The sequence below is a fragment of the Lepidochelys kempii genome, chromosome 6 (assembly GCF_965140265.1).
Source record: "Lepidochelys kempii isolate rLepKem1 chromosome 6, rLepKem1.hap2, whole genome shotgun sequence".
NCBI lineage: Eukaryota > Metazoa > Chordata > Testudines > Cheloniidae > Lepidochelys > Lepidochelys kempii.
This window is the reverse complement of record NC_133261.1, coordinates 113,068,606-113,082,564: the sequence shown is the minus strand read 5'-3', so window position 1 is coordinate 113,082,564 and position 13,959 is coordinate 113,068,606. Positions and strand designations below refer to the sequence as shown.

At 38.3% G+C, this 13,959-nt stretch overlaps 1 protein-coding gene across 7 annotated transcripts in view; it reads left to right on the top strand.

Moving 5' to 3' along the window:
* CDC42BPB (CDC42 binding protein kinase beta) overlaps positions 1-13,959 on the top strand; it is a 141,283-nt gene that overhangs the window by 71,528 nt on the left and 55,796 nt on the right. For 6 of the 7 annotated variants that reach the window (XR_012159573.1, XR_012159572.1, XM_073349716.1 and 3 more), the window contains exons 6-9: positions 2,793-2,886; positions 4,988-5,188; positions 9,475-9,723; positions 10,723-10,802. Coding sequence is in view for 5 of the 7 variants with exons in the window: in XM_073349716.1 (XP_073205817.1) it covers positions 2,793-2,886; positions 4,988-5,188; positions 9,475-9,723; positions 10,723-10,802 (624 nt within the window). In the remaining 2 variants the exon portion in view is untranslated. Of the gene's footprint in view, positions 1-600; positions 723-2,792; positions 2,887-4,987; positions 5,189-9,474; positions 9,724-10,722; positions 10,803-13,959 lie in introns of those variants that run through there. The other variant, XM_073349717.1, reaches the window with a different exon arrangement.

The window sequence follows — 13,959 nt, the reverse complement described above, 5'->3', positions numbered from 1 at the left end:
ACTACTTGCACATTGCAGGATTTGGGTGGCTCTGAGAGTGTTAGTCATCGAAACCAAGAACACCCAGGGCACTGAGAGTTCAAATCCAACCCGGGGCAGAAATTTGAGTTAAATAAATAGGCATGTTACTCCAATCCACCTCCGATGAAAGGGGGATTTTTATTTTGGGAAGTGTAATCTGAGTACAGCAGAATATTCAGAAGGCACTGAAATGATTTTGAAAAGAAAATGAGATAAGCAAATGCTTACTGGGAGGGGATGGTGAGTAGGGGTGTAAGAGTAGGTGAGCATAGTGGCAGAGGGGTTGCGGGATCAGGGGATGCTCAGGGGAGGGGTCTATGGGAAGGTGTGAGACACAGGGAAGAGGAACTGGGGAGAATAGGGTTGGGATGCCTGTCAGCCCCACATTCCCCTTCTGTGTGTGCCATGATCTGGGGGCCCCAACCCATCTGCAGGGTTGGGTGACCCCTCCTTCCCTGCCGCCCTCATGTGAGCCAGGTTCTGGAAGGGTTCCGAGCCCCACTCCCTAATCCCCTCCTGGAATGTGAGGAGATCACTGCCCCCGTGCGATGTCTGAGCCCTGCTCTATGTCCCTCCTCGTGTGTGCTAGGATCTGGGGGCCCTGCCCATCAGTTGGGGGTCTAACCTGCCTCCCTAACTCCACTTCTGTGAGCCAGGATCTGGGAAGGCCTGCCCCTCTGGATGTGGGGAGCTGAGAAGAGGTATGTTTGACACATCAGAAAATCTCCGGCACTGGGGAAAGGGCACGGGAACTGGCAGGAATGAGATACATTTCTCAAAGCTGTTGTTCCAGGCTGGGGAGTGGGACGAATGGGTGCCTGTGGAGGGAAAAAGTGTTGGGGTGGTTCAGGCAAGGGGAAGGTTGTAGGGATTGGGGGAATGGGAGGAGAGAAGATGAGGAGTTGGAGAATGTGAGAGGTAGGAGAGGAGGTTGGGGGTTAAGGGGTGGGGAGCCTGACAGCCCTGAATTTTCCCTTTCTGTGTGTGCGCGCCTGGGATCTGGAGAAACCCTACCCCTCTGCAGGGGTCTGAGTTCACCCAGTCTGCTGTCTGTTCTAAGGTCTGGGGAACTCTGCTTCTTTTGGGGGGTCTGAGCCCCTCGCCCTGTCCCTCCATATGAGCTGGAGTGAGGGGAATTAAAGTATCACAAATTTAAACATTAAATTCACAAAATGAATAGTTACGCTATACGTCACCCGTGTGGGGAGGTGGAGCTGGCCAGAGTGGATAGAGGGTACAGGACTTTGTTTGGAGGAGTGGAGGATTGGGTGGACCTGGGGCATAGCTGAGGTAGCTGGGACTAATTTACAGCAGTAAAGCATTTTGTTTTGTGATAATGTGCAGTTTTCTTTAAATATATATCCCAATATAGAAAGGTGTTTGGTTGTTTTTTTTTTAAAGAAAACAGTGCCTCATTATTTAAAGTTAAATTCATTTTATAGCCCAGCTCACATACCCAGCTAAATTCTATGGAGGGGTGATGTTCCACGACGTACTAGCAGAGTGCACATTGGGGTATATTGCTGAATTGATGCGGATGACACTGACATAAAGGGAGGAAGGCGGTGCATTTTAACTTGTACATCTGTTAGATGTTCTTTATACTGCTAAATTCAGAAAATCATTTAAAAACTGTTAGGTTTTGTGTTTCCCCTTGCACACTGGCTTGTTTTTTTAAGATTCTTTGAGAGAACTTATAAGGAAATATCTGTAGAGAATGCCTGCCTGCCTGCCTTAACCACTAAGTTTCAGCACTACCTTCTTTTCCTCGGTGCTACAGCCATTTTATTTGCCAATACTTTTAAGTGGATGTGAAGATGAGTGAGTACAAAATGATGAAGGAAAACATGATTAATTTTGAGATTAAATGAAATTAAATTTACATTATGCCCATTCATTAACATTTTGACCACATTACCGGTCGAAGAATATCCGGTTATGAGCTAGAGCAAAAATGAACTTGTAGTTCATTTCCTTTAGTAACAACAGCATATTATACACAACTATACACATGTTACCTAGCAAGTTGTGGTATTGTGTAGTTTAGGAGACTTGTTATTGTTTTTTGGCCGTCTCTTGATACTCTTATTATTAATACATTTCTTAAACTTGTTTATAGCCTCTTTGCTCATGTAGGCGTGTAAAGCACTTCAGATGCTATATACACGCAAGAATCACTTCACAACCTCCTAAAACACACCTTACTTCTGGGTTATAACAGAGCAGCTGTTTTAATAGAGCACTGCAGTACTAGACAAGCAGAGGACAGGAAGTGAAGAATATGGTCTTGAATTGAAATAACGGGGTTTAGGGAGGCAGAAAAACTGTACCCAGATTAGAACTTGGTCAGGATAGTTGGAAAATACAAAAGATTCTACTTTCCCTGTAGAATACTATGCTGAGACATTGGTGCTCTTCAAGACAGTATATGAATCACCTCTTCATACTAACTTTCTGCATCACTTGGTTTTATCATAATTCTCCAGTTCAAATACTGACCATTGCAGGTTTGACAGAATCAAAGACCTGGGTAGTACAGCTGCAGGCATAGTATTAAGTTTCTCTGAACTTACTACATACCCTGCACTTAACTGATAGCCAGACATAAACTGAACACCATCCATGTAGTAAATAATTTTTCTTTCAATAGGTGATTAACTTCTACATTAATTTATATTGGTGTTTTCTCAGTGGAGCCAATACTTCAGTGAGAACATTTGGCTTCATGTTTGTACTGTGTTGACATCACTTTATTTCTTTTAATACAACAGGGACATAAAGCCTGATAACGTTCTTTTGGACATGAATGGCCATATACGCCTGGCAGACTTTGGATCATGCTTGAAGATGAGTGAAGATGGCACTGTATGTATAAAGTAAAATTTTATTCAGGGTCTTTGTAGTAGGTGCCTTGCTCTTTGAGTCTGCAGCCTAAGAGCGCATCTGCATTGCAGCTGGGGATGTGAATGGCAACTTGTGTAGAAGTTACCGTGCTAGCTGTACTCTCTAGCTAGCTTGCTAAAAATAGACGTGAGGTTGTTGTGCTGCAGGCTTCAGCACCAGCTACACAAGCCCATCTGACACTCCTGCACTGCTTTCCCCAGGTACATACTCACTTGTGCAGCTGGTGCAGAAGTCGTCGTGTCCTCACTTCTATTCTTAGTGAACTAATTAGACTAGCACAGGTACTTCTTCATGAGCTGCCATTCCCACCCCTGGCTGCAGTGTAGATATACCTTAGGAAGACTTTCAGCATTCCAAGGGAGGGGGAAAGAGGTAAAATCAAAATATGTACATTTTTACATACATTTTGCGTATATATAGTATTTTATAGAGACTACATGAAAGTGTGTATATGCATTAGTTATACCCATCTGCTCATCAACCATTCCATTGCTAGCTGTTGAATTTCTTGTTGGTGTTACGGAATATCTAAACATTAAAAGTGTTGTTAATGATTATTTATTGATTATATGAATTACAGCCACAGGCTACAACCTTCAGGTAACCTTGAAATCCTGGGAAAAACTAATCAGAAATCAAGGCAATCAAACTAGCAGAGAAGAGGGAATACATCAGGAGCCCACAGCTCTTAGATTTAAAAGATTCAAAGCCCCCCTCACTATGAGCCGGTTTGTCTTATGTGTAAAGGTTGAAACAAACTTGTAACAGCAGGTGAATTGAGGCAGCCTATATTAATCGGGCTATGTCCCACCCAAGAGTTGAGTTGTACAGTTGCTCACAATGTCTACAGCTCAGAACAAATAACATCTCTTGGCCCCATTCAGAAATCTTTATAGACTTGGCATAAAATCCTCAGGCATTAAATCAGACTTCAGATGTCTCCCAGCTCTCCTCCAGTCTGCACCCAAGCTGTTTGAGCTCCTGGGAATCACTGTGAAAGTGCCTCTGGACAAAAGAAAGAACCAGGATATGCTAGCTGGCCATCTGGTACACTGCAAATTTGATACAAATATCACAGCTAATGCCCCATCTCTGTTTTGTGCAATGCTGGTGGTGTGATGAGTATCCAGTGGAACCAGTCATGACAAAATAATGCTTGTAGCATCATCCACTGTCACTGAAACATTCCAGAGCCTGGGGACATTCCACAACCCTAAAGCATCTGTCTTGGCGTTATCCAAAATAATATGCAGAAGGGATTTGAATGAGCCATGCCAACTTGGCTGCAAGATATCTCAATGGAATTTGCCAAAGGAGCACAAAACTAAACACCTGCCACCATCCCCAAGACTTGCTTTTTATGTGGATATATTGAAGCTTAGTAGCTCATCTCCTTATCCCATCCAATTCACCTATCCTGTAATCTACCACGTTAAGACATTTTCCATCCACCCCAACATGTGACGCACAAAAAAGCAAGCTCTAGACTCAGAGTGGACACTCCCTCCAGTACCTCCAAATCAAATCACACAAATGAGCATGGGAAATGGAGTGGGAGCTTGGTAGCCCCCTGCTCTCCTCGCTTCCTACCCCAATCTTTGACAGCCATTTCCATCCTTAAACATGCACACACACTGAGGCAAAACATTTTCTCTTCATGTCTTAATGGTGTTTACATCAGTCTTCTCTTGCCCTTCCCTTTTTCACCCCATCAGGTTTGGTGGTTCTGAGTTTGGTGGTTCTGAGTTTCCTACTGCACAGAGTATACATTTCACGGTTAGAGCACTGGGAAATCAAAATTTGCCTTTGATAACTTCTATGTTTTGCCAAAAATGTATTAAATGAAGTTGCATTGGAGTCCACTTTATTGAAGCCTTTTTGTTTTGAATTTTCTGTACATATTCATTAGTTCTTTTTAGTGTTATGATTGATAATTCTTTTCCTTTTTATAAAAACAAGCATTTCCTAATGTCTTCATCTGCCAAAAATACAAGATATGATTAAGAATGCTGTCTTGAGGAAGCCTGGAAGCCTTCCAGAATGACGCTTGTTTATTTTTAAGGTACAATCTTCTGTGGCAGTGGGTACGCCTGACTACATTTCCCCTGAGATACTGCAAGCAATGGAAGATGGGATGGGAAAATACGGACCTGAATGTGACTGGTGGTCTCTGGGTGTCTGTATGTACGAAATGCTGTATGGTGAAACACCCTTTTATGCAGAATCATTAGTGGAAACCTATGGGAAGATTATGAATCATGAAGTAAGGAGTATAATCAAACCATACATAATTATTAAAATATTTATGCAGAAGTAGACAACCTTTAAAGAAAACATGATTTTTTTGGTGACAATAATTCTGTAGTTATAATTCCTTGATACGTTTCTATTTACATTAATGTAGTTTTATAGGCTTATCCGCTTGCGTTAAGGAATCTGTTAGCTTTTCTGAGTTTACAAAAATGGAAAAACCATCACTACTGTTGTAATTTGAAGATGGCCTCCAAATTATGATTTTTATTTTTAAACACTTGTTAATCTTTGCAAAATAAAAAAATGAGAACTAAACCAGCCACCCTGTTTATGGGGCCCACTATAAAATATTTACTCTGGAGCCTGCAATAGTAGTTAAGTAATACATTGTTTACACAGGTGGCACATTTTCTGTTACACTGATAATCAGTACAAATAAGAAAATGTGCGTGATAAGAGATTGATTTTTGCCACTGTTAGCTGCAAAACTGGTAGGAAAATTTTTGTTTGTAAGCTTTTGAGTGCATTTTGAACAGTGAAGAGCAAAACCGTAAACAGCTCATGGTTGGTGTCCTTTTGAGAAAAGTTATGCAGAGGGTGATGCATTTTGGGTGCCTCCATAATAGGAAATTCGTTGCTGTTTTTTTCAGCATTGGTACAGCTGCAATTGTTACTAATGGGACTTCCTCACAAGAGTTAAATGATCTGACATGCCCTGCCTATACTAGAGCTCACAGTGTTGGTAGTGCTGATGCAAAACCGCTAGCAGTTTTCCTATAGCTGATACAGCCACTGAGTGTTTCATTTCTGTTTTTAAAATATCTTTAAGTTGAGTATATGTATATTGAGGCATGTCCTATCTTAACTAGTCTTGGAAACTTGTTTGATTTGTTAGTTTTGTGATATTTTTGTGGCATTTATACCTCTAAATGCTTTTGTAGTTTCTGTGGTCTTGCTGTCCTAATAATGCAGTCTGTCTTGGGTTTTGTTCATAGATGTGATTATACTGAAAATTTCCATTTAAAAATTAAACTTGAAGTTCTATTAGCTAAGTCTTGCTATCTCAGAACACTTTGCCAATTTTTGTGGTTTGACAATCCCATTTAACTTTTTTTATTTAAATTTCTTCGTTGTTACAGTAAAAGATCCACAGAAACTGAAGGGGAAACTAACAGGCTGGGCAGGGTAAACAGTGAAACCTTACTGTTCATAGACAGTGTCAAATATATAAAGTAAATAAACTAAAAATAGAAAAACATTTTCACCTCATTGTTTATTTACAGTAATTTCAAATGGGAATTTGTAAATAGTAGGTACATTTTAGGTGTGATTTTTTTAAGTTGACTTTGACTTCATATTTGACAAATATTAAAATATGCTGTCATAAATGTATAATGCAAATTATTATATAAAAAGTCAAATGGAATTAGTACAGATGCCAAAAATACTGAAATCACATTTTTTCCTTACATGTTTACTATTGACATAGCCTACTATTACATTATTTTTCATTAATAAATCTCAGATCTGAGAATAGGATTGATAGTTTTTTGTTTGTTTTTGCAATAAATAATACACAACACAAATAAATAAATAGCTTGCTTTAAATGGCTTAATGTTGTTGGTACTGAACTATTGACCTTTAAAATTATTACACAACCTTACTTTTCCTAGCCATTTCAATAGCAAAAGTTATTAAAGTGAAGCCAGTTTAAATACAAAGTTCCCAAAACACTCCACAATGAAAAGAGCTAAAACAAAATTTAATATTTTAGGAATTAATTTTTTATTAGCATATCAGATTTCAAGGCAAATATCACTTGCTTTCAGAAAGGCTATTGGTGCTTGTGAAGTCAGCTTTGTTTTCTGTGTAAGATTTCTTAATCTTTAAAACCACCACAGAATGTTAATACATGCCAAAACATTTTAGTCAGATTTTTGTCATTATATAGTCTAAATATTTTTACTGGGGGGTCAAGGGGAAAAACTTAAAATATCATAAAAATACATTTTTAAAAGAGTGGTGTCAGCTAAAGAACCACAGTTCTAAGACCCTGATCATGCATGTTTCTAGCAAGCAATGGAAACATCAAGGGTTAGAGTCTTAATAGGCCAGTGAAGCTGTGACAATGTATACCAATGAAGATCTGCTCCTAGTGCTTCATACTCTATTAGTGTGCCATACAGAATTAAAATAAAATTTAAAAGTTAAAAGCTTCAGTTTTCACCCTACAGTTAATGTATTTACAATCAGTGTATTAAAACCAGTTGATAATGTATTAAAGCAGAGGGGGAATGGATTTGAAAAAGCTAGCAAATTGGATAAAGTTCCACTGTAAAATGAGTTACCCTTAGCAAAGGACATAAAAGGCTATAAGAAGAGATTCTTTAAATACAGTAGGAGCAAGAGAAAGATGGAGGTAAGTGTAGGTCCTTTACTTGGCAGGGAAGGAATGCTAATAGTGGTTGACACCAAGAAGGGCTGAGGTTTTGCTTCAGGCTTGACTGAAAAGGTTAAAAGTGACCAGATGCTTATCACAATTAATATTAACAACAAGGAGGAAGGAAAATAAACTGGAATAAGGAAAGAACAGGTTAATGACTATTTAGATAAATTAGATTTTTCAAGTCAGCAGGGCCTGATGAAATTCATCCTTGAGTACTTAAGGAAATAGCTGAAGTAATCATTAACAACTGTCCTGGAGAATTCATGGAGGATAGGTGAGATTTCAGATGATTGGAGAAGGACAAATGTAATACCAATTTTTAAACACAGTAACAAAGAGGACCTGGGGAATCATAAACCAGTCAATCTAACTTTGATATCTGGAAGGTACAGGAAAATTGTTAAAAACCCAATTTGTAAGCACCTAGAGGACGAAAACGTAATAAATAATAGCCAACATGAATTTGTTGAGAACAAATCATGCCATACCAATCTAATTTCCTTCTTTGACTGGGTTACTGGCCTCGTGGGTTGGGGGAAAGCTATAGATGTGATATATCTTCATGTTAGTAAGGGATTAGAATCATAGAATAGAATATCAGGATTGGAAGCAAACTAGGAAAATGTGGTATAGAGATTACTATAAGGTTGCATGCACAACTGTTTGAAAGACTGTACTCAGAGTAGTTATCTATAGTTTGCTATCAGACTGGGAGGACTTATGTAGGGGTCCTGCAGGGGTCTGTCTTGGGTCCAGTATTCAATATTTTCATTAATGACTTGGCTAATGAAGTGAAGAATATGCTTATAAAGTTTGTGGATGACACCAAACTGGGATGGGGTGTAAGCACTTTGGAGGGCAGGATTGGAATTCAAAATGACCTGGACATATTGGAGAACTGGTCTGAAATCAAAAAGATGAAATTCAGTAAAGACAAGTGCTAAGTGCTACACTTAAGAAAGAAAAATCAAATGCACAAGTACAAAATGGGGAATAACTGGGTAGGTTATAGTACTGCTGAAAAGGATCTGGGGGGTTATAGTAGATCACAAATTAAGTATAAACCAACAGTGTAATGCAGTTGCAAACAAGGCTAATATTATTCCGGGGTGTATGAACATACATCAGACACAAGAGGTAATTGTCCCACTCTATTGGGGAAGTCTCAGCTAGTGTACTATGTTCAGTTTTGGACACCACACTTTAAGAAATATGTGGACAAATTGTCAGAGTAGAGCAACAAAAATGATAAAAGGTTTAGCAAGTCTGACCTGTGAGGAAAGGTTTAAAAAACTGAGCATGTTTAGTCTTGAGAAAAGATTGAGGAGGGACCTGATAGGCCTTCAAATATGTCAAGGGCTGTTGTAAAGAGCACAGTAACTGCTGTGAAGGTAGGACAAGAAGTAATTGTCTTAATCTACAGCAAGGGAGATTTAGGTTAGCTATTAGGAGAAACTTTCTAACTATAAGGATAGTTAATCACTGGAATAGGTTTCCAAGAGAGGTTGTGGAATCCCCATCATCGGAGGTTTTTAAGAACAGGTTAGACAAACGCCTGGTGGGGATGTTATAGGTATACTTGGTCCTGCCTCAGTGCAGGGGGCTGCATTTGATGGTCTTGAGGTCCCTTCCACTCCTACATTTCTTTGATTCTGTCGTTCATCATGATGAGACTTCTGTTGCTCATAATAGATTTGAAAATGGTAGCTATAACTATTAGTTTCCAGTGTCATATCTATAGTCTAGAACTTAACTTCTTTACCAAAAAGCTTATAAAAATTGTATTTTTCCTTTTTACAGAAATTTTCCAGTATAAAATTCTCAAATCAGGTTTATTTTGTTTTTCTAGGAACGATTTCAGTTTCCATCCCATGTGACAGATGTTTCTGAAGAAGCAAAAGACCTTATTCAGCGACTTATCTGTAGTAGGGAATGTCGACTAGGACAGAATGGAATAGAGGATTTCAAGTCGCATGCATTTTTTAAAGGACTTAATTGGGATAATATTCGAAACCTAGAAGCACCTTATATTCCAGATGTTAGCAGTCCTTCTGACACATCAAACTTTGATGTAGATGATGATGTATTGAGGAATCCTGTGAGTCTTTCATTTAAACATTAAATTATGGCCTTTCTGTATGTATAGCAACAGTAAAAACTACTAGTTCAGATGTGAGCAACTTGTTTCTACTTTGTTCTAATAAAAATATCTAAAGCATAACAGTTGATAAACTATGCTAATGCAACAAAGTTAAGCTTTTTAACCCACAAAAGCCATGAAATTGAGTTACATTTCTCCTGCAACTTTTAAGTCCACCCACTTGTGCATATGCATTGCAATGTTATGTAACACTGAGTAAGATGATATGCTGCTCATCAAAGCCACACCCAAAGCTCTGAGTTGATGATCACATGTATCCAATTCACATGAGATCATGTTTCACTCATCTCTGCCTCTTGAGCCAGCTTTGGGTTGTAGTTAACAAGATTTCTGCTTCTTGAATACTTGAGAATAGAATTTTTTCCCCATTTCAGTCTCTTAATAGCTTACAAGAATGAATTTGGCAAGAAGAGTGGAGGGAGGGTATGCCATGTTCACATGAGCTTATCTCATGCAAGTATGCAGTCATAACACACAGGAGCACTGGGTTTGATTTTGATGGGTTGTCCGGCACAAGAGCTAGAATATTAACACCATTCATTTTGGTGGCCAATCGCTTTTCACTTTTAATGTCTTTTAAAAGCAAAACCAAAACTTATTACGAATGTATTACATTTTCGATTTGTCATACAGAATTGTCCTTTAAATGGAGTGTGAATAAGAAGAGGGTTTTCAATGTGTATAATGCATTATGAATGACCATATTTGGGATAAGGGATTTTGGATCTGTGGGAAATTGTTGTACTCAACGAATAACTACATATTGTGTGCTGATACATTCTAAGAAAAGTTCACTTCTGATACCACACTCATAGATTCTAAGGCTAGGAGGGACCATTATGATAATCTACTCTGACCTCCTGAGCATTAAGGCACAAAAAAGCACTTAAGATTTTTAAACATTCTTTGGTTTTCACTCATGTTCTTTTTATGCAGGAAATTGTGCCACCAGGTTCTCATACTGGCTTTTCTGGATTACATTTACCTTTTGTCGGGTTTACATATACAACTGACAGGTAGGCAAAAGAAACAGGTGCTTCTTACATGTATCGCTCAAATAGGGCTAGAAGGTTTACCTTCACAAGCACACTGAAGAATGTGTGTAGATAAATTTTTTTTACTGTACATGAAAATTTTTGCTTTGACTGTACAAGAATTAAAGGTTTTTTATTTATATTTAATCTTTCTTCATGTATTTGAAATACAGCTTACAATGCTTGTGGCTTTTTCATTCTGTGGTATTTGTATGGTTGCTGTGGTGTTAGGTGTTGAAATAGTGTTTACCTGCTGCAGCAATAATTCTGGGAGCAACAGAATATAAACATTGCTTTCTGGGGGACCAAAAGAAATGTTGGTATTTTGGATTTTTTTATTGTACCATCACATGAAGTAGTTACAGTTGATATAATCACTATTGAACTTCTCTTTAAAAAGTCCCTCTTTTGGATGTAACTTCCCCTACATTTGAGACAGTGGATTAAATTTTGTTTGGTAAAATTTTTTAGTTTTCAGTTAGACCTAGAAAACATATTTTCAGCAGTGTTTTTGGCTTGTGATAGCTCTTTTAAAAATGTCTAATTTCAAAGAGAGGCTGTAGCAATATCAAAATTACAGTGCACCTGGTTTTTATTAATGGAATCAAAGCAGCAATTTTTGATGTGTGGAAAGTATCCAAATCCTGCCAACATCTATTTTGATTGTTTGTTTGTTCTTGCGTAGGTATTTGGTGCGCGGTTATGAATAGGCCATCTTTCCTAGTACCAACTTAGGAAAGTGCGGCTGCGCAGCAGTAAGCAAGTTGGCTATTCAGATAGTTTAGCAATGACTGTTTGAGAGTTTCCTCATTCTAAGAATACGATGAGCCAAGATTTTCAAAAGCACTTCAGTCACTTAGACTCCTCAGTACCATTTAAAGCAAATTGGAATTAGGCTCCGAGGTGTCTTGGTGCTTTTTCGAAATTTTATTCTTCACTCCACAGCCAAGTCAAATAAGGGTATCTATTGCGTAACCTGGAGAAGGAGCCTGACTAAAGGCAGTTCACCAGCCCTCCTGGTAAAAGGTTAGGAGTGAACTAATGATCTGCTTCTATTAAAAAAAAAAAATAGTCGTTATGAAAACCTATACTTACTGATCAGTACAACAAAGTCGATCCAACTCAACTCAGTTCAAACAGACCTAAGAAGAGAGATGATGATGCAAAGTGGCCAAACCCCAAAGGAAAGTACTCCACTGATAAATTTGCTTTCTTCTAAATCCCTCACCAAAATTGTACATGGAATGGATGGACAATATTGAGCCTGGTAAAATGGCCCAAGTAACAAAAGAAATGTACAGATATAAATTAGATATACTAGGCCTAAGAAGAATGAGATGGGTAACACCAGGACAAAACTTTCAGTTAGTCATCCTACTATATTCTGGGCTGTCAAGTGCCGGTGATGTACACCAAGATGGCCTGGGTCTGACAGATTGGGTACGAGTTTCAGAAAGGATTATAACAGCACAGTTTACATCAAAGTTCCAGAAAGTGTCCATTATTGAATGTTATATTCCAGAAAATCAAGCTAGCCAAAGGGAAAAAGAAAACTTCTGTGAGCGTCTACACAACTTAATAGACGAGGTCCCTAAAAGATATGCCCTCCTATTAACTGGAGATATGAATACTAATCTGGGAGCAACTACCCTGGAAGGGAGGTAGTTATGGGGAAACAAGGCCTCAGTGAAACTAATAAAAATGGTGAAATGTTTGATTTTTTGGCATGAACAACCTGGTTACTGGAGGAACGATCTTCTCTCACTGCACTGTTCATAAGATAAAATGGAGGTCACCAGTTCACAGAACAAGGAACTAAATCGATCACATTACAATGCAATACAAATGGAGAAGAACTTTAGAAGATGTTTGTAGCAGGAATGGGGCAGATGTGGGAACAGACCATGCCCTAGTGGTAGCAATATTGAGGAGTAAAACAAAAACAAAGAAGAGACCTGAACAGCAGAGATGCCTATGTTACAACATCACCAAGCTAAAACAGATGACGACAAAACAAGAGTTTAGAATTGTGCTAGCAAATAGGTACTAGGTGCTTGAAGATTGAGATAATGGAATACTAGAAGGTAAATGGAAATGAGTAAAGGAAAATTTCACTAAAACTTGTGAAGAAGTGCTGGGAGTCAGCAAGAAACATCACAATTAATGGTTATCTGTGAATACCTAGCAGAAAATAGAAGAGACCCACACAGTTGAACTGAAATTAAATCAAGCAAGAACACAGACAGAGTGACTCTAGGAGGAATATATTGTAAAGAACAATGAGGCCAAAAAGAATGTTAGGAAAGACAAACGAGACTTCATAGACAAAATAGATGCACAGACTGTTGCAGCACAAAATGACATGAAGACACAGTACAATTCATTAGAGGGTTGTCAGAAAAACAAATACCAATCAATGAGATCAAGACAATGAGGGCAACTTAACAAAAAATAAAATAAAATAAAAATCAGAACAATTAAATATATGGAGGCAGTTTGTTAGTCAACTTCTGAATGGTGAAACAGTGGCCAATCCTCCAGTTATAGAGAAAAGAGAAGATCTGGATGTCAACCTAGGACCTATCACCAGAGTAAAAGTAGAAAGGGCAGTCAGTCAGTTTAAAAAGTGGAAAGGCACCAGGTCCAGATAACATTAATGGAGGTTCTTAAGGCAGACTTGAAGAACACACTAGACATTTTGGTAGGACTCTTACAAAAGATATGGGAAGAAGAAAAAGTACCAACTGAGTGGGAAGAGAGTCATATGGTGAAGCTGCCAAAGAAAAGAGATCTTGTAAAAATTGGAGGGGTATTTGATTGATGTCTATCCCAAGTAACATTTTTACTTACTTTCTTTTTGTCTATAATAATAATAAAAGTGATAGTTCCGGGTTACAAAAAGAACAGACAGGAGAAATCATGTATAGATCAAATAGTAATCCTACATATCATCAGACCTGTTGATCGAATGGCAGTCACCACTTTATATGAATTTTTTAGATTTCCAAACAGCCTTTGATATAGTAGATAAAACAGTTTAATGGAAGTTGTTACACCACTACAGAATCCCTCAGAAATTTGTGAACATCATTCAAAGCTTCTATGGAAGTATGGCATGCCAAATAATACATAATAGTGA